This window comes from Mustela nigripes, chromosome 3, assembly GCF_022355385.1.
Source record: "Mustela nigripes isolate SB6536 chromosome 3, MUSNIG.SB6536, whole genome shotgun sequence".
NCBI lineage: Eukaryota > Metazoa > Chordata > Mammalia > Carnivora > Mustelidae > Mustela > Mustela nigripes.
This window is the reverse complement of record NC_081559.1, coordinates 102,761,100-102,786,273: the sequence shown is the minus strand read 5'-3', so window position 1 is coordinate 102,786,273 and position 25,174 is coordinate 102,761,100. Positions and strand designations below refer to the sequence as shown.

Sequence of the window (25,174 nt, the reverse complement as noted above, 5' to 3'; positions counted from 1 at the left end):
TTCTTCCCCTTTGTTCATTTGTTTTGCTTCTTAAATTCCACATATGAGTGAAATAATCAAATGTATTTGTCTTTCTCTGACTTATTTTGCTTTGCGTTAGACCTTCTAGCTCCATCCATGTTGTTGCAAATGGCATAGTATCGTTCTTTTTTATGGGTGAATAATATTCCACTGGAGATATATACCACCTCTTCTTTATCCATTCATCTATCACTGGACATCTAGGCTGCTTCCATAATTTCACTATTGTCAAATTAATGATGCTGCAATAAACACAGAGGTGTATATATCCTCTGAGTGTTTTTGTATTCTTTGGGTAAATACCCAATAGTGCAATTCCTGGATCATAGGGTAGTTCTATTTTTATTTTTTTTGAGGAACCTCTATACTGTTTTCCACAATAACTGCATCAGTTCACATTCCCACTAACAGTATATAAAGTGTTCCTTTTTCTCCACATCCTCACCAACATTTGTTCCTTATTTTTTCCTTTAGCCATTCTGACAGGTCTGACAGGCATCTCATTGTCGGTTTGATTTGCATTTCCCTGATGGTAAGTGAGGATGAGCATCTTTTCATGTGTCTGTTGGTTATCTGGATGTCTTTTTTGCAGAAATGTCTGCTCATATCTTCTGCCCATTTTTTAATTGGATAATTTGTTTTTTTAAGATCTGAGTTGTATAAGTTCTTTATATATTTTAGATACTAACCTTTTATCAGATATGTCATTTGCAAATATATTCTTCCATTCAGTAGGTTACATTTTATTTGCATGTAGTCCCAATAGTTTATTTTTGCTTTTATTTCCCCTAATGCTGCTATGGCTGATGTCAGAAAAACTACTACTTATGCTCTCTTCTAGGATTTTTACGGTTTCAGGTTTCACATATAGGTCTCGAAAATCCATTTTGAGTTTAGTTTTGTGTATGATTTAAGAAAGTGATCCAGTTTCATTATTTTGCATGGAGTTGTCCAATTTTCCCAACACCATTTGTTGAAGAGGCTGATTTCCCCATTGTATATTCTTGCTGCTTTTGCCAAAGACCATGTAATTGTGGGCTTGTTTCTAAGCTTTTTATCCCATTTCATTGACCTATGTGTTTATTTTTGCACCAGTGCCATGCTGTGTTGATTACTGTAGCTTTGTAGTGTAACTTGAAATCTGGGATTGTGGTACCTCCAGCTCTTTTGTTTTCAAGACTGTTTTAGCTATTTGGGGTCTTCTGTGGTTCCGTACAAATTTTAGGATTATTTGTTCTAGCTCTGTAAAAGATGCTATTGATATATTGACAGAGATTGCATTAAATCTACAGATTACTTTGGGTAGTATGGACATTTTTTTTTTTTAATTTTATTTATTTATTTGACAGAAATCACAAGTGGGCAGAGAGAGAGAGAGGAAGAAGCAGGCTCCCTGCTGAGCAGAGAGCCCGATGCGGGACTCGATCCCAGGACCCCGAGATCATGACCTGAGCCGAAGGCAGCAGCCCAACCCACTGAGCCACCCAGGTGCCCTCGGGTAGTATGGACATTTTAACAGAATTTGTTCTCCCAATCCATAAGCATGGAATAATCTATTTCTTTGTGTTGTTCAAATTCTATCATCAATGTTTTACAGTTTTATGTTTTATAGTTACAGGTCTTTCACTCCCTTGGTTAAGTTTATTCCCAGGTATTGGTGCAACTGTACCTGAGATTGCTTTCTTAATTTCTCCTGCTGCTGCTTCATTATTAGTGTACAGAAATGCACTAACGGTTTTTTGGTGGAGTCTTTAAGGCTTTCTATATATAATATCATGCATCTGCAAACAGTTGAAGTTTTACTTCTTCCTTACTCACCTGGATGTCTCTGGGGCACCTGGGTGGCTCAGTCGGTTAAGTATAGGACTTTGGCTCAGGTCATGATCTCAAAGTCGTGGGACTGAGCCCCACATCAGGTTCCCTGCTCCGTGGGGAGTCTGCTTCTCCCTCTCCCTCCTGCTCATGCTTTCTCTTTTGCTCTATCTCAAATAAATCAATCTTTAAAAAAACAAGCAAACAAAAAACACACCAATTTGAATGCCTTTTAATCCTTTTTCTTACGTGACTGCTAGGACTCCCAGTACTATGGTCAATAACAGTGTTGAGAGTGAACATCCTTGTCTTGTTCCTGATTTTGGAGAAAACTTCTCAGTTTGTCAATATTGAGTATAAGGTAAGCTGTCAGTTTTTCATATATGGCCTTTATATGTTGAGGTATGTTCCTTCTAAATCTACCTTGTTGAGGGCTTTTATCATGAATGGATGTAGTACTTTGTCAGACGCTTTTTCTGCATCTACTGAAATGATCAAATGGTTTTTATCCTTTTACTTACTGATATGTACCACACTGACTGATATGCCAATACTGAACTACCTTTGCATCCCGGGAATAAATTCCAAGTGATTGTGGTGAATGGTATTGGATTTGGTTTGCTAACACTTTGTTGAGGATTTCTGTATCTCTGTTCATCAGAGATGTTGGCCCATAGTTCTCTTTTTATGTAGTGTCTTAATCTGGTTTGGGTCATTTTTTTACCCTGCCTCAACATTCTTTGGATTCTACCCTTATACTAAATAAGACAGACACGAAAATCATAGTGCTAAATTAGTTTACACAGATGACCCTAGCCAAAAACTTCACTTGATCGAGTTCACTATCTTCACCAATAAACTGACCTGTTTGCAAGCATCAATTTTCTTTTATTCTGGGGTTAAATCTGGCCACATGACAAATACCTAAGAGTCTTTTCTATGCTTACTGATGTCATAAAATTGTAGAATTGTGTGAGTCAGTACTTTAAGAACATGTGAATTTTTTTTTTTTAAGATTTCATTTATTTATTTGACAGACAGAGATCACAAGCAGGCAGAGAGGCAGGCAGAGAGAGAGGAAGGGAAGCAGGCTCCCCGCTGAGCAGAGAGCCCGATGTGGCTCGATCCCAGGACCCTAGGATCATGACCTTAGCCGAAGGCAGAGCCTTTAACCCACTGAGTCACCCAAGCGCCCCAAGAACATGTAAAATTTTATCTGGAGCTTTCATCTTTGAATAGCTTTCATCTACCAGCTATTGTTTTTCCAGTTCAACGCACATAGTGTATTTCAGTAACAGCAAAAACAAAAAGTAAATCTTACTAAAATTTAATCTTAATGCCTAGATTTCTGGGTTTGGAAAGGATAAGTTACAACTAAAAAGAGTAGGGATTAAAAGTTCTAGGGCGCCTGGCTGGCTCAGTTAGAGGAGCATGTGGTTGCATTCTTGATCTCAGGGTCATGAGTTCAAGACTCATGTGGGGTGTAGAAATAGTTAAAGAAATAAAACCTTAAAAAAAAAAAGAGTTCTAATACTGGCTTTACTAAAAACTTATTATGACCAAAAGAAAGGCACTATATGTGTATCAAATGAAGGGAAAAAATTAATGGATCTAGTAATTCAGTAATTACTGATATTAACAAAGAGTAAATAATACAACTTACCTAAAGCTGCATGTCTATTTCTTTCCCCCAATTACAATAGCTCCCCAACCCCCACCCCCACTTATCTGTGGAAGATACATTCCAAGACCCCTGGTGGATGCCTGAAATCACAGATAGTACCAAACCCAATATATACTATATTTTTCCCTATACATACTTTTAGAGTTTAATGTGTAAATTAGGCACAGTAAGGTATTAATAACAATAATTAGTAATAAAATAGGACAATTATAACTATATACCATAATAAAATTTTGTGAATGTGGTCTCTCTCTGACAGTATCTTATTGTACTGTACTCACCCTTCTTCTCATGATGCCATGAGATGATAAAACACCTACATGATGAGATGAAGTAAGGTGAATGGTGTAGGCACTATGATGTAGCTTTAGGCTACCAATAACCTTCTGTCAGAAGGAAGGTCACCTGCTTCCAGACTGGGGTTGAACATGGGTAACTGAAACCATGGAAAGTGAAACCATGGATAGAGACTACTGTATTTATGTATCCTAAGGAAAGAAGGTACCTGAAACTTAATGCTGGCATATTTCTACCTCTTTTCCTTCACAACCCCTCTGAAAAAAGGAAGCTTTGAATTATTTATCCCTAACATATTTATTTTTTCACTGATTGCAAGACTGTAATTCCATTATTTGTAAGATGACTGATGAATTATATTAAACTCAACAGTCAACCAAGCCTTTAGATCAAAGTAGTGTACCAGAATTTGATTTGATAAATATTTTATATGTCCACTACGTGCTGGGCAACAGTGGTAAGTAAGACTCATCCCCTGCCCTCAATAGATTTAGTCCAACTGGAGAGAAATAACATTAAAATGAAAAATAAAAGAAAGACCTCCTCTACAAACTCCATCCAGAGATGAGAACTCTGAAACTATGGGAAATAGCTTTGCAAATATTTTATGCATATATGTGTACATAATGACACCTTTTTTTTTTTTTTTTTTAGATTAACTTATTTATTTGACAGAGACGCAACAAGAGAGAGAATACAAGTAGGCAGAGTGGGAGAGGGATAAGTAGGCCTCCCCAGGGAGCCCAATGTGTGGCTCGATCCCAGAACCCTGGGATCATGATCTGAGCCTAAGGTAGACACCTAAGGACTAAGCCACCCAGATGCCCCCCCCTTTTTTTTTAAATAAAAAAAACTCAAATATATTGTTCTGTAACCCTTTTTTTCCTACATTATTCTATGTCAATTAGTACACTTTTGTGTCAATTAGTACATTTTTAATGAGCTGTAGAGTATTCCATTATATGGGTTTGCCAAAATGTAACCAGTACTCTTGTTACAAAATGTTTATGCTTAATTTCTTTTAAACTCAGGAAAGGGGACTAAGGGTATGGAAATCAGAGAAAAAAAAAATTGTAGCTAGCATTAACAGTGGTAAATTTAGCCAAGATGCTCTATAAAGCCAACAAAGGAGTTCATCTCCAAAAGGTCTGAGTTTTTAATATTATCTTACAGAGGTATTCTAGTTTATTTATTAATCACACCAAATGAATGCCCCACTCCAAAAAGAACTTGAGATTTCTTATATATTGTTTCTGTGAGTCCTAGATACTACAATTAATTTGTCACTAAACACATACACATACATACACACTCCTCCATCACAGACTTCCAGAACACAGAGCTTGGTGTCTTAATACCCTTATCTCTACTACCGCCCCACCCCTCCCTGCTACCGTGAATGTCCTATTCCAGGCCTTAATATTACTTTTATCCCCGGGATCTGCAATAACTCTTTCTGACTTCAATCTCTGCCCATTCCAAATAATCCTATACAGTTTTTCTATATAATACTTCCTGAAGCAAAATAATACCTCCTTGCTCAAAAAACCCTAATCCCAATTATTAGAGAATAAATATTGTCCATCTATTATTTAATACTCTTGGTATTCAGTTTGGATGATAAGGCCACTAAACCACCTTCTAATCTTATCATCTACTACTTTGTCTCAAACACTCTCCAGTCAAATCCTAGTATAACAGATCTCTGAAAAGCTTCCAACTTCCTACCTATCATATACACACATTCCTCTCTTGTGAAAAGCAGATGGTCAAAGAACATTTATAGAATCAAAGATCGGGAAGGGATTTTAAAGATAACCTAATCTACTCACCTTAATTTGCAAATTAGTAACTTCTATCACTTACGCAAGAATCCACAAATCTCCTATTTTAGCTCCCTTTCCATTATGCAGTGGTTCTCAAACTTTAGTATGCCCAACAAGCAACCCAATGGTTATTGAAAAAGACATATTTCCTAGGCTCGGCTGGAAAGATGATGCTCTAATGATATGGGCAAGGGCCAGGACTCATATTTTTTTAACTAATGCTTCAGGTTATTTTGAAATGGTCAAAACTTCAGACCAAAATAGAAAATCAGAAGGAAAAGAGAATGCAGTAAGAATATATAGCCTTGCAGCACTAAGCATGTCATCTGAAATTTTCCATTTTTGCTCCCACACAGGAACTTCAAAAAAACAGCTACTCACTGCTACTTGTGCAGAATCCATAAATCTCAGTCCAAAATAGTCACTTTCAATAAGGTCCAAATGGTACATTATCTGATCAAAGAGCTCTTGTCCTTTGGCTTTTTTCTGAAATGGTAAGAAAATAAATTAATCAACAAATGACTCACAAGATCAACAAGCCTGAACTGGAGATAGTTTTAGTTATACAAGGTTTAGGGGCGCTAGGTGGCTCAGTCAGTCGAGCATCTGACTCTTGATTTCGGCTCAGGTCATGATCTCAGGGTCCTGAGATCAAGCCCCACACTGGACTCCACACTCAACGGGGAGTCTACTTGAGATTCTCTCTCTCTGCCCCTCCCCTGAATCATGCACAGGCTTCTTTCTCTCTCTCTCTCTCAAATAAACGAATCTTTACAAAATCTATTCTTAAAAACTTACTTGGAATACCAAAAATACTGCCATATATCAGGTAACGTGTAAGATACTGTAATTTTCCAGTAAACTACTTAAGGCCAAAAGAGAATTTGTGACGTGTATGCACTTCTGCAGAAAGTGTTACTTCCCATCAACCAACAAACATCACCTTGTACTAATCACTGTAAGGAGAAACTCTTATTTTGTCTTGCCAATTTTTAAGAGTCACTAATTCAAAGGTGCTTTATAATGTGACTGGAAAGAGAAACACAAGAAAACTTAGAACACTGAAGTATGAATCATATGGAACTTACTATATACTTGCCAACAGATTTTAGAGACAAGATAGTCAGAGAGACTAGAATCATCAGTGAAAACTTGGAGATCAGCCTTAAATGGAAAACAATATAAGGTAGAAAAGAGCAGATAAAAAATGGAAGGTGGGAGGAATTATGGGACAATGAAAAAATACAGACATCAATGGAGAAGATACCAAGCGGGGAGGGAGGGTGAGCAACAAGCGAAGAAACTTGTTTGGAAAAAGCAGTTCTCAAGAGTGTGGTCTCAGGACCCAAAGGTTTTCCCAAATACTTTCAAAAGAACCATAAGGTCCCTAGGATTCTCCTCATGTAGAAACTCAATTAAAACAATATATTGCAAGAGAGTAAATACAGAAGCAAAAAAGAGGACCTAAGTATGTTCTCTTGGACCAGACATTAAAGAGATACACAAAAATGTGTAAGACAATGCTACTCTTCTCACTAAATTCTTTGTTTAGTAAAATAGCTGTTTTTCACAAAAATACTTGTATCTTTAAAAAGAAAAAATACTTGTATGTTACTAGGGCACCTGGATGGCTGAGTGGGTTAAATGTCTAACTTTGACTCAGGTCATGATCTCAGGAGTCCTGGGACGGAGCCCTTCATCAGGCTCCCCACTGAGGGGGGAGTCAGCTATTCCCTCTCTCTGCCCTCCCCCCACCTAATGCTCTTGCATACACCTGCCTACTTTCTCTCAAATAAAATAAATAAAATCTTTAAAAAAAATACTTGTATGTTACTTATAACACAAGGGGTATATTACTACTATTTTGAAATTAACCAATAGATTTTTTTTAATTTTTCAGTTTTAATTTCTAATAAGTTAATTATCAGTAATTTACTAATAATTTTATGCCTATTAACATTAGATTTCCCTATGAGATTGGAAGTGAAAAATCTGAGAATAAATTGCCATGTTTAAAAAAAAATAAGGTAACTATAAATAGATACAACCCACATAAGCAAAAGCATTATTGGGATCTCAATTTTCAATGATTTTCATACACATCCTATCCATGCCCCTCCTCCTATATAATTTTAAATTATGATTTAGGGTATTTCTTGTAAAATATATATATGCACATACACATACCAAACATACACAATTTTTTTACTAAATCATCAATCCCTGCCTTTTAATGGATCTTTATTTCAACTTATATTTTTGCTTTTCCTGCACTTTTTACCACCTTTCTTTCTGATAAAGTGCTATCCATGTATCCCTTTACCAAGAGAAGAATTTTACTTGCCATCATTTACTTCCCATGATCTCAGCCAATCCTCATGTTTATGAACATGCTTTCTCTTATTTCTTTTCTCTGGCTGTGGCTAATTTGTTTAAGACAATAATCTTTATTTTAGTATTTTGAGCATTCTTTACACTCTTTAATGTATACACCACAGAGATCTAATAGCATCTGCTAGATTTGTTTCTCTGCTCACTTGAGTTCTTCCTACAGAAATGTCTCCCATGTAGGACTTTGTATGAATAATCTTTAAAGGTCTTCTATGTTTGAGAATATTTTAATCATACTCTTACACCTGAATGACAATTGTCTCCTTATAAAATTCAGGGTTCAAAGTTATTTTCTTTCAATACTCTCTTCAATATTCCAAATGTATTACTCTTTTTCTTGCAGCTTATGCTGTTGTTGAAAGTACGGTGACAATTTGAATTCTGGTCCTTAATAATGTTATTAATTTTCTTGGTAAGCTTTAGGCTTCTCTATCTTTGATCGTCTTAGATTTCAGTATAATGTGATTAGGTGTGTTTTTTTTTTCCTTAACTGTAACTTAGTATTTGGTATTCCGTCAGACTTTTAAATCTGCAATCTTTCATCTCCCTTTAATTCTGGGAAAACAATCTATTTCCTCAAGTATTTTTCCTCTACTTTTCTCACTTTAAATTTCCTACCTAAGTGCTGGCACTTCTACTTTCTTTTTTCTTAAACATATGTTCATTTAATATTCACATTTACTCTGATGATTATGGTTTATTTGTCCATTTAACAAATACTTAACATACAAAAGGTTCAGAAAATTCTAGTAATGACAAAATTGCACAGCTAAAAAATGACAGTCTAGAATTTAAATCTTGCTGTCCCCCAAGCTCCAATTCCCTAAGGGTTACACACTACAAAGAGATTTGACTTGGAATGTCACGTCTCAAATCAATTAGATACCCCCAACTTCTTATCACAACCTTGTCTCTAAAGTTACTCTCAATGCCTAGGTTCTCCAACTACATGGAAACTTCTGGTACACTGACCCCACTTATTATCATTCATCAGCATCCATTTCTCCTTCTTTTCTTTTTAAAAACATAATACAAAATATGCCATTTTAGCATATGCAACTCAATGCCATTAAATACATTCCCAGCGTGTACAACCATCACCATTCTGATTTCCAGAACTTTTCATCAAACCAACCAGAAACTCGGTACCCATAAAACAACCATTCCTCACACTCTTTCCCTTCAATTCCTAGTAACCTCTTTCCTATTTTCTGTGGGTTGTGAATTTGCTTAGTCTATATATGTTACACAAGTAGAATCATACAATCTATGTCTTTTTGTGACTGGTTTATTCATTTAGCATAATGTTTTCAAAGTTCATACATGTTGTAGCAGGCTCCAAAACTTCATTCCTTTTTAAAATTCATAATATTCCATATTATGCATATATCATGTAGTTTATCCATTCATCTGCTGATGAACATCTGAGTTGCTTCCACTTTTTGGCTATTGTGAATACTATTATGAATAATGATATACAAGTATCTGTTTTGAGTCCCTGCTTTCAATTCTTTGGGTATATAAGTAAGAGTGGAATATAATTCTATGTTTAACTTTTGAGAAACTGCCCAACTGTTTTCCATAGTAGCTGCACCATTCTGCAATCCCACCAGCAACACATAAGCTTCCAATTTCTCCACATCCTCCCCAACATTTGTTATTTTCTGGGGCTGTTTTGGTTTATTTTGTTTGATACAACCATCCTGGTAAGTGTGAAAGGGTATCTCATGTGATTTTGATTTGCATTTCCCTAATGCCAGTAATGCTGAGCATACTTTCATGTGCTTATTAAACATCTGCTTTTTTTTTTTTTAAGATTTTTTTGAAGATTTTATTCATTCATTTTAAGCCCCAATGTGGGGCTTGATCCCAGAGCTCATGAGTTAAGCCAAAGACAGAAAATTAACCATCTGAGCCACCCAGGCACCCTCCACCCCTTTTCAAATAAAGATTTTATTTGTCAGAGAGAGAGAGAGCGAGTGCAAGCGCACAGAAGGGGGAATGGCAGGCAGAGGGAGAAAGCAGGCTCCCAAGAGAGTAGGGAGCCTGAGTGGGGCTCAATCCCAGACACCAAGATCATAACCTGAGCCAAAGGCAGACGCTTAAACAACTGAGCCACACAGGTGTCCTGAGCATTTGCATATTTTCTTTGGAGAAGTATCTATTCAAGTCCTTCACATATTAAAAAGAAAATTTTTATTGAGGTGTAGCTAACATATTAGTTTCAAGTGTACACCATAGTGATTCGACAATTATATAAAGTGCAAAATGCTCACCACAGTAAGTGTAGTTACCATCTGTCACCATACATAATTATTCCAGTATTACTGACTATATTCTCTCTGTTGTACTTTTAATCACCTTCATAACAGCAAGTTTGTACCTCTTACTCCCCTTTACCTATTTTGCTTCCCTGCTTCCCCCATTATAAATTCAGTTTTCAGCTGCATCTAGACCATCACTTGCTACTTATATTCTTCTTTTCCTTTCTCCTAACAAATTATTCCAGGTCACCACCTCTTTCAAACCCAGTTCTCACTTCACATCCTGTTTTCTGAAGATTAGGACCAACAAGATATTACCTTTTCATCAGCCTTCCATCTTTCCCAGCATAAGATGGTGGTCCTTTCTAGAATGTTCATCCTATATTATCTACCTATATATATAAAACCAATTCCTAAGATACATTTTTCCTATTCATTTGACAAACTCAAATCTCCCTAACCAGCCATTCTCTAGCTGCTGTTGTTTCCTTCCTTCCTGTTACTACCAAATCTCATGGCAATCCCCCAACTTCCCTTCATGTCCCTCCCCAAAAACTAAACAATATTTATTATTTTTTTAAGATTTTACTTATTTATTTGACAGACAGAGATCACAAGTAGGCAGAAAGGCAGGCAGAGAGGGAGGAAGGGAAGCAGGCTCCCTCCCTGCTGAGCAGAGAGCCTGATTTGGGGCTCGATCCTAGGACCCTGGGATCATGACCTGAGCCGAAGGCAGAGGCTTTAACCACTGAGCAACCCAGGAGCCCCTAAACAATATTTGTTATTAAACAATATAATTAACAATATTTATTAAGTCCCTAGGTACAAGGGACTACAGGAAATCTAAAAAATAAAGGACTATCCCCATTAATTCCTTTAAACCCTCTAAATCTGGCTTCTGAACACACCATTCCACTGAAGTTCCTTTTTCTACTTCATTCTATTACTCCTCTCTCAATGACCGCTACCTATGCTGTCATTATCTTCCACAAACAATATCACCCCCTCCCAACTAGAGCTGAACTGTATTTTACTCAGTTCTAATGTTTATTAGAAGTCTCCCTCCACCATATCCACATACTAAGCATTCCTTCTGGTGCAGTCTCCACTAATGTCTATAGGCCCATTGTCTTGTGCCTGTGTTACTATACAGTCTCCAGGATTTTTTTCCTATAAAGAATCAACAAAATCAACTCTAAATCATATCTCTTGAGTACAAAGAAACCAATAGAATAAAAACAAGTATGTAAAAATCCACACATTGTTTTAAACAGCTTTGAGATATAATTCACATACTATACCATTCACCATTTAAACGTACAAAATCCAAAGGTATATTCACAGATATGTACAACCATCACAATTTTGGAACATCTTCATACCTCAAAAAGAAACCTTGTTATCTTTTAGTTATTGCCCCAACCACCATTCCTACTACCCCCTCAAGTCCCTACCCATCTGCCCTTAGCAACCACTAAACCACTAATCTTTTTTTTTTCCTACAGATTTCTTTATTCTGAATTTTCATATGAATGAAGTCCTATCACCAGCTGCTTTCACCTAGCACAATGTTGTCAAAGTTCACCCATGTAGCATGTATCAGTACTTCATTTCCTTCATGGCCAAATAATATCCCATTATATGGATATAGCACATCTTGTTTATACATATAACTTCTGACAAACAGTTGGGTTTTTTTTTAATCTTTAAGATAGTAAAAATAACACTGTTATGACTATCTGTGTATAAGTTTTTGTCTAAATGTGTGTTTTCAATTATCTTAGATATATACCTAAAAGTACAATTGCTGGAACATATGATAACTACGTTTAATCACTTGAGAAACTGCCAGGCTATATTCCCAAGCAGCCACACAACTTGATATTCCTGCCAAAAAATGTAAGAAGGTTCAGATTTTCTCCACATTCTCACCAACACTAATATTATCTGACATTTTTATTTTGACCTTCCTAATTGATATGTAGTATCTCATTGTGGTTTTGATTTGCATTTCTCTGGTAACTAAGGATGTCAAGCATCTTTTCATGTATTTATCAGCTATCTGCATATCTTATATGCAAAAGTGTCTATTCAGATCCTTTGCCCATTTTTAAATTGGGTTATTTGTGTTTTTATTATTAGTTTTTAACTTTTTCTTTTTTTTTTTTTTAAGATTTTAAGAGAGAGAGGGACGCCTGGGTGGCTTAGTTGGTTAAGCAACTGCCTTCGGCTCAGGTCATGATCCTGGAGTCCTAGGATCGAGTCCACATTGGGCTCCCTGCTTGGTGGGGAGTCTGCTTCTCCCGCTGACCTTTCTCCACTCGTGCTCTCTCTCTAATAAATAAATAAATAATCTCCCTAATAAATAAATAAATAAAATCTTTAAAAAAAAAAAAAGATTTTAAGAGAGAGAGAGAGAGATCACAAGCAGAGAGGCAGACAGAGACACAGAGGGAAGCAGGCTCCCTGCTGAGCAGAGAGCTCAATGTGGGGATCAATCCCAGGACCATTACCTGAGCTGAAGGCAGAGGCTTAACCCACTGAGCCACCCAGGCACCCTGGGTTGTAACGGTTCTTTATATATTCTAGACACAAGTGCTTATCAAATATGTAACCTGCAAGTATTCTTTCCCTTTCTATGGGAGGATCTTTTCACCTTCTTGATAATGGCCTTTGTGACATGGAAGTTTTTAATTCTGATAAAAGTCCAACTTACTTTTTCTTATTTCGTTATTCACGTTTTTGGTGTCATATCTAAAAAACTGGTGCCAAATCCAAGGTCATGAAGATTTATCCCTATTTTTTGTTCCATGAGTTTTATGGTCTTAGCTCTTATGTTTAGGTCTTTGATCCATTTTGAGTTAATTTTTGTATACGGCATAACCTAAAGTTCCCATTTCACTTCATTCTTTTGCATATAGCTATCCAGTTCTCCTAGCACCACTTGTTGAAAAGACTATTCTTCCCCTCGCTGAATGGCTCTGGCACCCCTGTCATAAATCAACTGACCATAACCAAAGCAATCTTAAGGAAGAACAAAGCTGGAGATCTCACAATCCCAGGTTTCAAACTATACTACAAAGTTAATGTTAATAAAAATAGTATTGGTACTGGCACAAAAACAGACACATAAATCAATGGAACAGGACAGAGAGCCCAGAAATAAATTCACTCTTATATGGCCAATTAATCTACAATAAAGGAAGCAAAAATGCATACCACGGAAAAGACAGTCTCCTCAATAAATGGCATTGGGAAAACTGGATAGCTACATGCAAAAGAGTGAAAGTCGACCAGTATCTTACACTATATACAACAACTAACTCAACATGGATTAAGGATTTAACTCTAAGACCTAAAACCATAAAACTCCCAAAAGAAAATGTAGGCAGTAATCTCTTGGGCCCTGGCCCTAGCAATATTTTTCTGGTTTAAGTCTCCTCAGGCAAGGGAAACAAAACAAAAATAAACTAATAAAACTACACCAAACTGAAAAGGTTCTGCACAAACAAGGAAAACCATCAAAAAAATGAAAAGGCAACCTACTGAATAGTAAAAGACATTTACAAATGATATTCCAGTAAGAGGCTAATCTCCAAAATATATAAAGAACTCACAGAACTAAATACCAAAACAAAAAAAACAAAAACAAAAACAAAAAACAAAAAACCCCACAAATAATTCAATTAAAAAACGGGGAGAGGACCTAAAATAGACACTTTTCCAAAGACATACATATGGCCAAAAGACACATGAAAAGACGCTCAACATCACTTATCATCAGGGAAATGCAAATCAAAACCACAGTGAGGTATCACCTCACACCAAACAGAATGGCTAGTATCTAAAGGACAAGAAATATGTACTGTGGAGGATGCAGAGAAAAGGGAACTCATGCACTGCTGGCAGGAATGTAAACTGGTGCAGTCATAATGGGAAACAATAGAAAGTTTCCTCAAAAAATTAAAAACAGAAATACCATATGATCCAGTAATTCCACTGCTAAATATTTACACAAAGAAAACAAAAACACTAATTCAAAAAGAGAAATGCACCCCACTAAGAAAACAAAAACACTAATTCAAAAAGAGAAATGCACCCCTATGTATACTGCAGCATTATTTACAACAGCCAAAATACGGATGCAACTTAAACGTCCACCAATAGATGAATCAATAAATATGTGGTATACACACACGCGCGCGCGCGTGTGTGTGTGTGTGTGATGGAATATTACTCAGCCAGAAAAAAAGGAATGAAATCCTGCCATTTGCAACAACACGGATGGACCTAGGAAGTATTAAACTAAGGAAAACTAATCAGACAAAGACAAATACCATGTGATTTTCCTATATGCAGAATCTAAAACACAAATGAACAAAACCACACAAAAAACCAGATTCATGAATACAGAGAATAAACTGATGATTGCCAGAAAGGTAGGAAGGGGGATAGGCCAAACAGATGAAGGGGATTAAGAGGTACAAACTTCCAGCTATAAAATAAATAAGTCATGGTGATGAAAATACAGCACTGGGAATATAGTCAACAATAGAATAAATATATATAAAGAATATATAATAAACATACATAAAGAATAACAACTCTGTACCGTGACAGATGGTAACTAGTTATCATGGTGAGCATTTCATAATGTGTATGTAATTGTCCACACTGTGTTATACATAATATAGTACTGTATGGCACCTGGATGGCTCAGTGGGTTAAACCCTCTGCCTTCGTGATCCCAGGGTCCTGGGATAGAGCCCCGCATCGGGCTCTCTGTTCGCGGGGAGCCTGCTTCCCTTCCCCCCTCTCTGCCTACTTCTCTGCCTACTTGTGATCTCTGTCAAATAAATAATCTTTAATAAATAAATAAATATCTTTTAATACTGTATGTTAATTAAATTTTTTAATTTTTAAAAAACTTTGAAAACCAGATAAGAACACTATAGACATTTTCCAAAGAAAATGTACAAATAACAAATACATATGTAAAAAGATGCTCCTCAGTAATCATTAGGAAACTACAAATCAAAACCACAAATGAGGTACCACTTCACACCTACTAGGACAACTATAATTTAAAAAATGGAAAATGACAAGTGTTGAGGGATGTAGAGAACCTGGAACTGTCCTACATTGCTGATGGGAATGTAAAATGATACAATTAGTATGGAAAACAGTTCCAGAAAAAATTAAACCTGGAACTATCATATGACCCAGCAATTCCATCCTCAGGTATCATATTCCAAAGAATTAAAAACAGGTACTACAACAAACACTTGAACATGAATATTCACAGCATTACTATACACAATTGCTAAAAGATGGAGAGAACCCAAACGTCCATCAACTGATGAATGGATAAACAAAATATGATTTATCATACAATGGAGTATTAGTCAACATGAAAAAGAATTAAGTGCTGATAAATGTCACAGTACAGATGAACCTCAAAAATATTAGGCTAAGTTAAAGAAAGGTCACAGATTGGATAATATTCCATTTATATAAAACATCCAAAACAGGCAAATCCTCAGAGAAAGAAAACCAACTAGCAGTTATCAGGGGCTAATGGGACTTACAGAGTTTCCATTTGGGATGACAAAAATATCTTAGAACTAAACAGAGGTGATGTACAACATGGTGACTGTACTGAAGACCAATAAATTATGCACTCTTTGAAAAGTTTTATTTATTGAGGTCACCTGTACACCCAACATGAGGCTTGAACTCATGAACCCAAGATCAACAGTCACACACACTTCCAATGAGCCAGACAGGCTCCCTGAACTTTAAAATAGTTAATTTTATGTGGTGCCTGGGTTATTCAGTCAGTGAAGCATCTGTCTTCTATCAGGTCATGATCCCAGGGTCCTGAGATTGAGCCCCTCCCTGGAATGGAGCCCCATGTTGGGCTCCCTAATCAGCAGGGAGTCTCCTTTTCTCTCCTTTTTTCACGCCCCCCCGCCCCTCATCCCGTGCTCTCTAGCTTGCTCTCTAACAAATAAAACCTTTAAAAAAAATAATAAAATGGTTAACTTTATTTTATAGCAACTTTCTTCAATTCAAAAAAATTATTCATTAAAAAACATCTTAAGAAACATCCCCCCCAAAGAAACAACTGACAACAGATGTATGGCTTTACATCTGGATTCTCTATTCTGTTGCAATAATTTATGTGTCTATTCTTTTTTTTTTTTTAAAGATTTTATTTATTTATTTGACAGACAGAGATCACTAACAGGCAGAGAGGCAGGCAGAAGAGAGAGGAGGAAGCGGACTCCCTGCCAAGCAGAGAGCCCAATGTGGGGCTCGATCCCAGGACCCTGAGACCATGACCTGAGCGGAAAGCAGAGGCTTTAACTCACTGAGCCACCCAGGTGCCCCAAGATTTTATTTTTAAGTAATTTCTACACCCAGTGTGCAGCTTGAACTCACAACCCTGAGATAAAGAGTCACATGCTCACTGAGCCAGCCAGGCACCCCTATGTGTCTATTCTTGTGCCAGCAGCACACCATCTTAATTACCATTGCTTTATACTGAGTCTTAAAGCTAAGTGTGAATCCTACTACTTTGTTCTTTTTCAGTATTATTTTGGCTATAATAAGTCCCTTGCAATCCCACATGAATTTTAAAATAAGCTTGTCAATTTCTACAAATAAATCAACTGGTATTCTGGAGGGGATTATGTTGAATCTCTAGATCAATTTGGGGTGTACTGCATCTTAACAATATTAAGTTTTCATAAACATAGGATACCTATAAATGTTATTTATCTAAAAAGGTTTAACTACACAAGAGCTATATAATCAAAGCCTTCAGTGCCTGTATCAGCAAAGTAGATATATTAAAGTATTATCAACTGGGGCGCCTGGGTGGCTCAGTGGGTTAAAGGCTCTGCCTTTGGCTCAGGTCATGATCCCAGGGTCCTGATCAAGCCCCACATCAGGCTCTCTGCTCCGCAGGGAGCCTGCTTCCTCCTCTCTTTCTCTGCCTGCCTCTCTGCCTACTTGTGATCTCTGTCTGTCAAATAAATAAATAAAATCTTTTAAAAAAAATTATCAACTGATTAATCATTTTTTATTAATTTAAAACTTGGGAGATGCAGAATGATAAAAGACTATTTATTAAACAATACTAAGTTCATAAATAAAATAAATAAATAAAATCTTTTAAAAAATTATTATCAATTGATTAATTTTTATTAATTTAAAACCTGGGAGATGCAGAATGATAAAAGACAGACTATTTACTAAACAATATTAAGTTCATAAATCAAAGTTTCTGTGGCATTTCCATTTCCATTTCAAAGTTAGAAATTTCTACCTGATGCTTTTATCATTCACTGAAAGGCATTAGGCATTCTCACTGTTATTAGTTCTTTAAAAAAGGGCATGGGGAAGCCCAGGGAGAAGGTACTTAAATTCCTCTCCCAGTTTTGAGATGAAGACAGCAGAAGGAGGAAAACGACCAATACTATTGGTATATTTTAATTTGAAGTCCATATATCTAAATTATCTATTTAATCACTGATAATCACTTACATATTGCCTGGGCAATCATCTTAGTTCCACTATGGCTTGTTATTATCACTAGTGACCTTAATCCTAGTGGAAAAGGAGTATGTGCTTCATCCAATTGTCAAAATCAATTTTATTTATTTTTTTTTTAAATATTTTATTTACTTATTTGACAGAGAGAGATCACAAGCAGGCAGAGAGGCAGGCAGAGGGAGAGGAGGAAGCAGGCTCCCCGATGAGCAGAGAGCCCGATGCGGGGCTCGATCCCAGGACTCTGAGATCATGACCTGAGATGAAGGCAGCGGCTTAACCCACTGAGCCACCCAGGCGCCCCTGTCAAAATCAATTTTAAATCCTCTTTTGGAATCATACTAGACTGGATGAATAGCTAAATCAAAAAAAAAGGGGGGGGAAACTTTCTTTTTAGAAATTAATATTCCTCTGGTCTATTTTTTTTCTTTCAGTAAAACAGTTTAGCTGGCAGGCCAATGCCCATTTTAAACTCACGCAAGCATCTAGAATTAGATCTTAACTCTAGGATTTCACCTGCAGAGCTGAAAAGGCAATTGTTCTACTCCCACAAAAAGTCAAATTGAAAACTCTCGGCTTTTTCCACTACAACGGTCTACATGAGAGGTAAGCTAACATTTCTGGCCATCCACCCTACTGAGCATATCAGGCATAGGAAACCACTCTATAGCAGTCACTAGTAATTTGTTCCACTGCTTTAGAACCTCATGCTGTTTCTTCTCCACAAAACACTGCCTCTTTAAAAAGATCCTTTACCAAGTCTACTTTCCTAGTATTTCCTAGCCTCTCCATCCACAACCCAGAAGACTTCATACTTCAAACATTAGGTAATAAGAAACTTCTTTCCAGTCTCTCACACAGCACTCTTGAACTTTTTATCACATATCTAACGTATTTTAACATAATATTACACAAAACCCTTAAGATACTTAACAAGAAAGAAAATGAATATGAAAACTCCTCGAAGAGGTATCACATATTGGAATGCTTGACAAACCCTCAAAAAGCCCTTATAGGAAGAAAATGTAAATGCCTTCCAGTCCTCCAGATTCAAAAACCCTAAAGATGTCCGTCCAGTCTAATGTACAAAGATAATAAAACATACCCATGATGATGACTTCAAACACTTCAAGAAATCTTATAGTTAATTTTATCACATTCCACTGTTTATTTTTACATTCCATTATTTTTTAAAGGTGTAAGGTATATACCTAGTACATTCTAAATTATCCTATTAATCAGAATATTCATTTAAATAAACTAATTCCTTAATCTCACTCTGTGAGTTAAAGGTCACAGTTAAAGGTTAAGTTAAAGGTCTTTCAGAGTTTATTCAACTGTATACTGTAGCAACATTTAGGCTATCACCTTGCACAAAGACATTTTTTATTGTATTTTGGGTATATTATACTAAAACGGATGTACGGAGGGAAGACTGAACATCCAGTGACACAACAAATCACATACATTTTATAGCTTAGTTACATAAATCTTTTTTTAAGATGTGATTTCTTTATTTGAGAGAGAAAGAAAAAGTACACAAGGGAAGGAGCAGAGAGGAAGGAAGAGGGAGGGACAAAGAATCTCAACCAGACCCCTGCACTAAGTGAGGAGCCTGATGTGGAGCTCGATCCCACAACCCAGCGGAAACCTGAGTGGAAACCAAGAGTCAGAGGCTTAACTGACTTAGCCACCTAGGTGCCCCATTAATAAATCTTTTGACACAGAACACAGACATTTGTGTTAGTAAATACCTCAGAAAGAAACTCAACTGCCCTCCTAACCATACAGTTACCTCTCTTGCCCCTCAAAAATGCATAAGTTAACCCCTTTCAAATACATCAGACTGTTTCACATCTTGAGCTATAATTTATACATTCATAACTGTAAAAAGAAACCATCTAAAATTTTAATAAAATTACAACATCCTGTCTTGAAATGAAGATGACTGTATAAAAAAACCTCCTCTGCAACTACTTTGGGAGCAAAGACATAAACAGAGCTGAGAAGTATGAAATTTCTTTTACTCCATTTCCTTAAAATTTAGGCAAGCACAACAAACTACTGAAGAAGCATTTGTTTGAGGAAAAGTGAGAAGTGTTTGGGAAATTAGAGAAAAATATAGAGAATTAAAAGTCTTATAGTATGCATGTATCATTATTCCCAAATACTCTCATTGTTTTAATAACTACTCAACAAGAATGGTGAGAAATCCACTAGAGTACCCTACGTATTGCCATCGTAAAGAACACACATAAAGAATTCACAAATGATCTATGCCAATAAATGCCCTATCATTAAATATTTCAGTAACTTCCACAATCCCAGAAAAATATTATCATGCTGGGTATCTAAGGTTACCTGATCCATGTACCTTAATGTTACACTGCCTGATCCACACTAACCCAGATTACCTAATTTCCCCAGGAAGTTACCAAGAGAAAGTTCAAATGAAGAAAGTGGTCTCATATAGAATTTACAAATGGTCAGCAGAACCTACACATACCGGCAAGTCCACACTAACATCAGTACCATCCAGAAGAGACACCCGACATGTGATGATGGACTTAGAGTCTCCAGCTGCTGGAATGTGTGTGGCAGCTCGTTGAGCTTCTCGGAGTCTTTCCTTTTCGGCATGTTTACGCATTGACCGACGCCCAAGTGTTCTACGGAAGAAGCTCAGCATTTTTGTCACTAATAAAACCAGAGATAAAAAGGTATTAGCTGACTACCCACAATGTACAGTCAGACAAATGGTGTTATTTAGTAAAATCTTGTGACCACTACGAACATACTGTTAAAAGCAACAAGTAAATTTGAAAAACATAATTAAAACTAGCTACTTACCTCAAAGTTCTTGAAAACTTTTATATAAAATAGAGTTAAGACTTACAGCATTTCTTAATTTACTGGTCTATTTTATAAGGAGCTGATAGGAGACAACAAATATTTATGAAGTTTATCAGGTCTTCTGAGTCAATGAATTTTATGTACAATTGCCATATAACTCTACAAACATTAGGAGACAATCCACACACTAACGTATCCTTTGATGACCAATAACAATTCTAAAAAGTTCCATTTCTTTTCTGAGCAATCACAATAAAAACATAAAAACGGGCACCTGCCTCAGTGCATGAAACACTCGACTCTTGATCTCAGGGTTGTAGGTTGTGGAGATTACTTAAAAATAAAATCTTAAAAAACAAATAATCACCTAGTTCAGCTAATACACAAATATAATTCATATACATTTTTGTTAAATAGTCTATTATTTAAAGATTTTAAATTACTATTTAATAGTCAATTGTTTATAATGTTAAATTATTTTAAGGCCACTTTTCTTATCTTTATTAAGAATGATAAGTTTAATGAAAATAAAACAGGTTTAGTAATTTTTTTTAATTTTTTAAAGATTTTATTTATTTATTTGACAGAGAGAGAGCACATAAGCAAGAGGAACAGCAGGCAGAGGAAGAGGGGGAAGCAGGCTTCCACTAAGCAGGAGCCCAATGTGGCACTTAATTCCAGGACCTCAAAATCATAACCTGAGCTGAAGGCAGACACTTAACCAACTGGGCCATCCTGGCGCCCCTGGTTAGTAGTTTTAAAAATACAGCAAACACAAATAGTAATACCATAAAAACCATCTCGCTAACCTAATGTTTAATTTATGCAAATAAGAGAATGAGAAAAATAAGTTAAAGACAATGATTAACTCCAGAGAAAACAAGAAGTTGAGCAGAAAAGGGAGGGTAATCACAGTATACAACATGACTTAGCTAATGTTTAAATATTCATAATACTATAAACACTAAGTATGATCTAAGCATAACTGTAAAGTAACTCAAGAAGAGATATATAACAAGGAAATGCACAGAGCCAATTCCTCATCTTTCCAAGTTGGAATTCAACAGCTAATTCCTGAAACCAAATATCAAGAAGTGAAATAAAAGCGTTACTTTAAATGTGAAAGTGTTTTCCTTGAGGACAAAATAGAACTCAGCAGAGTGCTATTTTTAAAAAGAAGCCTTCAGGTTAGGTGATTCAAATGTAGTTTATACATTTATAAACTTGATTAAAATAAAGCTAATTTTAAAAGTAAATATGAGCACATTAAAAAACAAGTCTCTATAAACTGAAGATTATCATACACATATCACATATGAATAGTCCTACATAAATGAGTAAACTGGCAAAGCTGTGAGACTTGTCCTTTGTATGTTCATCTACTTAAATTCCAAGAAAATAAAACTAGGTAAGTTTTCAATTTACAAAGCACTCATATGTAACATCTGGCTGCAGTCTCTTTCTCTTCAGCTTTCTCTTCAGACATTGCTCCTTTTGCACTTTGCTATCCATTCTTGTTTCAGCTACCTAAGAAAGGTACTTGTTATCCCAGATGTAGAAAGCCCATGTGTCAGAGACTCCCTACCTATTTTTTAATTCAATTCTACCTATATCTCCCCTGAGAGACATTCTCTGATAACCAAAGAGTTAGTCACTCCCATCATGACACTTCCACTGAAACATGAAAATATTTTACTGTATCACTAATCAGATTTTTATTTATTAACATGTCTGTCTCATTTATTATAAACTCCTAAAGACATAATTCCTATTTTGAATAGCCAGCCACCCAGAACACCTCATTAAGTACAACAAATGGTTAGTAAATAATCTTACTTGCATCTCAGAAAAACTCCCAAAATTTTATCTTATTTTGATGAGTAAACTAAGGGTCCAATAAATGAAACCACTGGCCACATCCATTATTTAGTAAATAATGAAGACAGGGGCTCAAACTGATTTTTCTGATTCCAAATTCTTGGTCTTTCTACTACATCAGAGAACAATTCATGTAAAACTTGTATTTTAGAGGTAAGAAATCATCAAAGATCATAGCTAAATAAAAAGAGTTTGAATGAAAATATAAGCAAAAACATACATATAAATTTGGGATAAGGAATTGGCTCTGTGCATCTCCTTGTTATATATCTCTTCTTGAGTTACTTTACAGTTATGCTTAGATCATACTTAGTGTTTATAGTATTATGAATATTTAAACATTAGCTAAGTCATGTTGTATACTGTGATTACCCTCCCTTTTCTGCTCAACTTCTTGTTTTCTCTGGAATTAATCATTGTCTTTAACTTATTTTTCTCATTCTCTTATTTGCATAAATTAAACATTAGGTTAGCAAGATGGGTTTTTTTTTTGTTTTTTTTTTTTGTTTTTTTTTTAAAGATTTTATTTATTCATCAGAGAGAGAGAGGGGGAGAGAGTGAGCACAGGCAGACAGAATGGCAGGCAGAGGCAGAGGGAGAAGCAGGCTCCCTGCTGAGCAAGGAGCCCGATGTGGGACTCGATCCCAGGACGCTGGGATCATGACCTGAGCCGAAGGCAGCTGCTTAACCAACTGAGCCACCCAGGCGTCCCTAGCAAGATGGTTTTTATGGTATTACTATTTGTGTTTTCAGCTTATTCGACAAACAAATTGCAAGGGGAAAAAAGAAATGCAAAGAGAACTACGGATTAAAACAGACTAGGGGTGCCTGGGTAGCTCAGTGGGTTGAGCCTCTGCCTTTGGCTCAGATCATGATCCCAGGGTCCTGGGATGGTGCCCCCCATCCGGCTCTCTGCTAAGCGGGGAGCCTGCTTCCCCCTCTCTGCCTGCCTCTCTGCCTACTTGTGATCTCTTGTCTGTCAAATATATAAATAAAATCTCGGGGCGCCTGGGTGGCTCAGTGGGTTAGGCCGCTGCCTTCGGCTCAGGTCATAATCTCAGGGTACTGGGATCAAGTCCCGCATCAGGCTCTCTGCTCAGCGGGAAGCCTGCTTCCCTCTGTCTCTCTTTGCCTGCCTCTCCATCTGCTTGTGATTTCTGTCAAATAAATAAATAAATAAAATCTTTAAAAAAAATATATATATATATATATATAAAAATAAAATCTTAAACAAAAAAGGACTTAAAATACAAATCCATCAATCACAATACACATACATTAGATCCTAATTTAAATAAACTTTTTTTTTTTTTTTAGTTGTATGATGTTATCATTAGGGAAAGCTAAGTCAAAGATAAATGGGAGGGGCGCCTGGGTGGCTCTGTCCGTTGATCAGCTGCCTTCAGCTTGGGTCATGATTCTGGGGTCCTGGGATCAAGCCCCACATCAGGCTCCCTGCTCGGTGGGGAGCCTGCTTCTCTCTCCCCCTCTGCCTGCTGCTCTGCCTGCTTGTGCTCTCTCTCTGTGTCTCAAGTAAAATCTTTAAAAAAAAAAAAAAAAAAGGTATATGGGAACTCTACTACTGTAACTTCCGTGTAGTCTAATTTGATTTCAAAATATAGGAAATTTTAAAGTCACAAATTTGTTAGGGGGCCCGGGTGGTGCAGTAGGTTGAGTGTCCAACTACTGGTCTCAGCTCAGGTCACAATCTTGGGGTCCTGGGACTGAACCCTGTGTCACTCTGCCCTCAGCGCAAAGTCTATTTGGGATTCTCTCTCTCTCCCTCTGCCCATCCTGCTCATGCTGTCTCTCTCTCTCAAATAAATAAATAGAATCTTTTTTTTTTTTTAAAGTAACACATTTGCTGTTACACATATAATTTATAAGAAGTCTTGTATAACCAGTTGATACTTTAAACTAAATGCATTTGTGGGGTACCTGGGCGGCTCAATTGGTTAAGCTTCTAACTCATGATTCTGGCTCAGGTCATGATATTGAGATGGTGAGATCAAGACCCGCATCAGCTCTGCTCTAGGCACAGAGCCTGCTTAGGAGTCTCTCCCCATCTCACCCTGGTCACCTGTTTTCTCTCTATTTCAATCAAAAAGAACAAGAAAAAAAGACAGTAATAATAAAATTTAAATTAGATGCATTTATAAACATGATGAAAATAAAAGCTGAAATACTGGGATAATACCAATGTAATAAAAAATTCAATTGCTATAAATTAAGGATTATAGTCTCATTTTACAATTATGCATATTGCTATGTAACTAGGTAAGTTAGCAAAGCCATGATAGTTGTCATTTGAACTTCCTAAGGACATAAATTATACAGGCACACATTTGAACACTGGCTGGACTGTTTATGATAACCAATTGCTGCCATTTTTCTTTTATATAAAATAGTGATATTAAAGTAAAGTGGAGATAGAAACTGAAGAAATTGCCCAGGTAAGTGGCCACTGTTGCAGCATCACGGGTACACGGGAGTTCGTTATACTCTTCTGACTACTTGAATTTTTCCAAAATACTCTTCTGACTACTTGAATTTTTCCAAAATACTCTTCTGACTACTTGAATTTTTCCAAAATA

The 25,174-nt window shown here is 36.4% G+C and overlaps 1 protein-coding gene across 6 annotated transcripts in view; it reads right to left on the bottom strand.

The window, feature by feature from the left end:
* Window positions 1–25,174, bottom strand: part of EPB41L5 (erythrocyte membrane protein band 4.1 like 5) — a 141,261-nt gene that overhangs the window by 111,915 nt on the left and 4,172 nt on the right. For all 6 annotated transcript variants that reach the window (XM_059394462.1, XM_059394464.1, XM_059394466.1 and 3 more), the window contains exons 2-3: window positions 20,359–20,546; window positions 6,022–6,126 (exon numbers count right to left, since the gene is read on the bottom strand). In XM_059394462.1, coding sequence (XP_059250445.1) covers window positions 6,022–6,126; window positions 20,359–20,538 — 285 coding nt within the window. In that variant the 5' untranslated portion in view covers window positions 20,539–20,546. The remainder of the gene's footprint in view (window positions 1–6,021; window positions 6,127–20,358; window positions 20,547–25,174) is intronic.